Genomic DNA, 2,027 nt, shown 5'->3' on the forward strand with positions numbered 1-2,027 from the left:
CCGACGACAAGTAATTTTTCCTTTCGGGATTCAAATAATCCTTGAGATGTCCGACCTAATGAAATAGGAGGCAATGCATAGTCGTGCACGACAACCTCTCATAATACTCAATATTTTTCTTGTATCATCTTTTGTATAATTTATACCTTTTCTTGCTAAGATTTTCTTTACTTGGTCTACATTTTGATGTGTAAGTCGACGATGCCATGATGAGAGAGTTTCTACTTTATCCACAAGATAACAACTTGATATATCAAAATAATCCTGTTTAGCATTACACACCGAACTATAATCATTGTTTCTTGGCTCTGATATTCCATTTTCTTGCTTAAAACTCATTTTACAGAGTTTGTTGTATCTTTCTACTCTGGCTCGAACCTTACCTTCTCTATCTACAAACTCGCAGTATTTACTATTTGTAATTAATTGATAACCTTTATCCATTGCATGTCCGACAGAGAACAAGTTGAATTTTAGATCAGGTACGTACAAAGCGTCGGACAAAAACGTTTTAATGAAATCTGATCCAGTCCATGCATACAACACAACAGTACTTTTTCCTTTAACATCTAGTAAAGTTCTATTATCTATTTTTATTTTCTTGATTTCTTGCCTTTCACAAAATATCTGAAACATCTTCTTGTCGTTACACATGTGTTCACTTGCTCCAGTGTCCATAAACCAATCCTTAGAATTACTTGATCTGTTATCTCCTATAAATGCATTAACCTTAGATTTGTTTTCTGTCTCTTTATCCTGTTTTATTTCTTTATCTTTTTCGTTCTCTTTAGTTTTTCGAAACCAACAGTTTTCACTTGCATGGCCTAACTTCTTACAATGGATGCAATTTCTCATATTCATTTTCGAGTTTTCATTTTTCTTATACTGTTTGGCTGTATGTCCTGGTTTTTGGCATATAAAACAATTTATTTTCTTAAAATCTTTGTTATCCTTATTGTGTCTGAAGTTTCTTCTACTGCTAGTATTTGCCAATGCACTTGCATTATCTTATGACTTCATTCTTTCTTCTTCAACCAATAACCTTGCTGTCAATTCCTCAAGATTTATTTCTCGATAGGTACAAATTCCCATGCTGACCTAAAATGCTTATATGTTTCTGGTAATAACATTATTATCTTAGTCATCATTATTTTCTCTGACAATTCCTTACCTGCTTGCTTTAGCTTATTTCTGATCTCTTCCAACTGTGATATATATGTTGACACTGACTCTCCAAACTCTGGCATAAAGAATCTTTGCTGAAGAAGGTGAATAGTTACTACAGATTCTTTGTGTATACTGATTTTAACTTCGATCACATTTCTTTTAACGTGGTACATGACAACAGATGGGTTAAAGGTCCTTGCTCTATCCGTATCACCAAAATTTCTTGAGCTTTTGCATCCCTTTTATCCCAGTCTTCCTGTTCCTGTACTACCGACGATCTTGGTTTTTGACCTTCCACTATGTCGTATAAACCTCGCCCTTTTAGAATGACTGAGGTTTGAAATTTCCAAACTATCCAGTTTTCTCCATTCAACTTGATAATTGGTACTACAGTTTGATCCATTTTTGTAAATATTCTCGCGTATTATTACCAGTTCTAACCAATGACAATCTCTTTGATATAACCTCTCAAATTATTAATTACACGCTCCTTGTTTTTACACTCACTGTGTGTCTGAGTCCATAACCAGTTGATAATCGGGTTATAGGTATGTTCAATAATTCTAACAATTTAGCGTGTATAAAGCCTTTTATAAAGATTATAAAATACAACGTTACAAGCAAGAAGTTCGCATTTCAAGAGATAACAGAAAACAAGCTGCGCGAGTGAAAGATAAAGAAACGAGAAAGGAAGTAATATACAAAAGGCGCTACCCGATCAGTCTTCTTCTTCTTTGGTTGGCCCGGCAGCCGTGACTGGCTGGAACTGGGCCATTGAGGTCTGCGTGTTAGAGAGTAAAATGTAGACGGCGTGTGTACAAAGGTTAAGTCAAGCATATAAGTGCCGATACTGCCGGTGT

The 2,027-nt window shown here is 35.1% G+C and overlaps 1 protein-coding gene across 1 annotated transcript; it reads right to left on the reverse strand.

Moving 5' to 3' along the window:
• Positions 1-383: 383 nt before the first annotated feature.
• Positions 384-1,570, reverse strand: LOC108767079 (uncharacterized; the record flags this gene model as incomplete). Its single annotated transcript, XM_018516808.1, has 3 exons — positions 1,382-1,570; positions 1,172-1,259; positions 384-902 (listed from the first exon to the last, which is right to left on the reverse strand). Coding segments are annotated over exons 1-3 (796 nt in total), but the record flags the coding sequence as incomplete, so codon positions are not given.
• Between the last annotated feature and the right edge of the window lie 457 nt (positions 1,571-2,027).

The sequence above is a fragment of the Trachymyrmex cornetzi genome, unplaced genomic scaffold (genome assembly GCF_001594075.2).
Source record: "Trachymyrmex cornetzi isolate Tcor2-1 unplaced genomic scaffold, Tcor1.1 C3939718, whole genome shotgun sequence".
NCBI classification, from domain to species: domain Eukaryota; kingdom Metazoa; phylum Arthropoda; class Insecta; order Hymenoptera; family Formicidae; genus Trachymyrmex; species Trachymyrmex cornetzi.